The sequence below is a fragment of the Anarrhichthys ocellatus genome, unplaced genomic scaffold (assembly GCF_004355925.1).
Source record: "Anarrhichthys ocellatus isolate YVR2014 unplaced genomic scaffold, GSC_Weel_1.0 scaffold7405, whole genome shotgun sequence".
In the NCBI taxonomy this organism is placed as follows: domain Eukaryota; kingdom Metazoa; phylum Chordata; class Actinopteri; order Perciformes; family Anarhichadidae; genus Anarrhichthys; species Anarrhichthys ocellatus.
This window is the reverse complement of record NW_022287379.1, coordinates 1-2,301: the sequence shown is the minus strand read 5'-3', so window position 1 is coordinate 2,301 and position 2,301 is coordinate 1. Positions and strand designations below refer to the sequence as shown.

At 47.7% G+C, this 2,301-nt stretch overlaps 1 protein-coding gene across 1 annotated transcript; it reads left to right on the top strand.

Moving 5' to 3' along the window:
- Positions 1 to 6: 6 nt before the first annotated feature.
- On the top strand, positions 7 to 2,295 carry LOC116380499 (importin-13-like). Its single transcript, XM_031842404.1, has 4 exons — positions 7 to 98; positions 196 to 285; positions 818 to 999; positions 1,097 to 2,295. The coding sequence occupies exons 2-4, from the start codon at positions 268 to 270 to the stop codon at positions 1,191 to 1,193; spliced, it is 297 nt and encodes a 98-aa protein (XP_031698264.1). The 5' UTR covers positions 7 to 98; positions 196 to 267; the 3' UTR covers positions 1,194 to 2,295.
- Positions 2,296 to 2,301: the final 6 nt, after the last annotated feature.

The window sequence follows — 2,301 nt, the reverse complement described above, 5'->3', positions numbered from 1 at the left end:
TTGTTTATTTATGTTTCTGACTCCTTCTCCCAATTCTAGGAGTTCTGTCACTCAAATTTCCTGAGGCTCCGACAGTCAAGTCAACGTGCTTGTTCTTTGTGAGCGCACACACACACACAACCTGAAACCCTGCACGTTTATAGACGAGTCATTCGGCTTTAAATGTCTCTGATTGTGTTTGTGTCTCTGCCTCAGACTGAACTGTTACCCCACTGCTCAGATGTGCCTCCTCTGGCCCGGGTGGTGCAGGAGGACGGCAAACTGTTGATGCAGGCCGTGCTGGAGGTGAGGAGCACCACGTTCAACATCTCACACACTTCATCATTTGTTGCGGTGAACTTGATCAACTGCGATATTGATTGTTTTTAAAATTGCTCCGCTCATAGAAAACTCTGCTGCATTTTAAATCAAGCGCTTCATGAGCTAACAGCCAGCCACCAGGGGACCATCCAAAGCTTTTAGCAGTTTTGGGGAGCTGTCATGCCGCTGCACGCTGACCCTACAGTGACGCGTTTTCCTGAATGTTGCGGCTGCAGTCCAGAGTAGAAGAGAAATACTGTATATTACTTGTTTTACCCGGCTGCTCTGAGTCATTTTACAGAGAACAGACGGGCAAAACGAAAGAAAAGCACCGAATTCAGGTGAAGAAGAACCTTAAATGATGTCTTACATTGATGCAAAGTTAATTCACACAAAGAAAAGAAAGCTATGAGACTCCATCGACAGTCATTTTACTGATCATTGTAAAACATGGTAAAAGGGGTATTATTGTGATTATATCCCTGTTGTCTAACTTCTTCCTCCCCGGTCTCTCCAGGGCATCGGGGGCGGGGCCTCTCGGAGCCTGATGGACCAGTTTGCAGAAGTGCTTTTCTCTCTGAACAAGCACTGCTTCTCTCTGCTCGCCATGTGGTTGAAGGAGGCTCTGCAGCCTCCCGGCTTCCCGTCATCGCGGGTCACAACTCAACAGAAAGACAACTTCTCACATCAGATACTCAGGTGACACGACCGAACACGCGTCCACCCAGTCGATTATTTTGCATATGCTTTTTATGTATTTGTCCTTTTAATCGTTACCGCCTCTTCTGTCCTGCAGAGAACGAGTGAACAAGAGGAGGGTGAAGGACATAGTGAAGGAGTTCACACTACTGTGCAGAGGGCTCCACGGTACGGAGTACGCCGCTGAATACTGAAACTCTACCCTTTGAACTCTCGCCCAACCGGGACCTCTGCCCTCGCGCCACAGTTCTCACAAACCCCAACAGCGAAGACATCATGAAATGATTGTAATGATACCCCCCCCCCCCGCCGCAGCCGCCGCCATCGCAGGACAAGACAAGGAACCCATTCCAGACCTACCATCGGATTAATGGACTAACTTTAAACCCCCGGTGGCTTCAGGGAGGCTGTCCTCTCTGCTCCCATTTTCTTTTTCCGTTATCAGATTGATTGTCTCTCCCTCCTCTCTCTCATTTCTTCGAACGAGCTCCGAGCAGCGCTCCCAGCTTGCTGCCTCTCGCCTCCTTCTATCTCTGTCTTGTTCTGCCTTTCTTAGACCTTCATGTGGTTCCCTAGGTTGTCTCCTGGTGATTAGCATACATATGAAATGGTAGTGGTGTTGTACGTAGCTACTTGACATTATTTTTCAGAAATAAGCCAAATGAATTATATAAATGTATACGTATACACATATAGAGAGACAGTGGTCATCGGTCCTGCTGCTGCTAATGGGAAGAGAGAAGGACCAATGTCTGGAGAGGATTCTGCAGAAGAGATGACGTTAATAGCCACGCCCCTGTGATCTCTGCATTTGCCAAATTATCACGAAATGTTTTGTGAATTTGTCCTCTTTTTTTTTTTTTGGGTGGATTATGAGTGGAAAAAAGAGCCGGAAACCACACAACTGGACTAAAAACAGTTTGCTCTCTTGCCCAGCCCTGTGTGCTCAGGGCTGTACCTCATGTACATATAGTCCCACCCGGTCGTACTGCAGTCTCCTCGGATTGTAGAGCGTCTCTTTTGCATTGGTCCCTTAGGTAAAGCAGGACTGCCTGGAGTGAAGGCTAGAAGGAGGGGAGGGGGAGGGGGAGGGTGATTATAGTAGCTGGTAGTGAGAAAGAGGCAGAAGATGGAGACTGAGAAGGGAACTGAGTGTTCGGAGGGATGAATAATCCTGTCGAAGGATGGCTTAGTCACTGTAATCGTGCAAAAATATTAATCGAGCTGTGCATATTACCAGTTATTGCTGAACACTTGTGTGTGTGTGTGTGTGTGTGTGTGTGTGTGTGTGTGTGTGTGTGT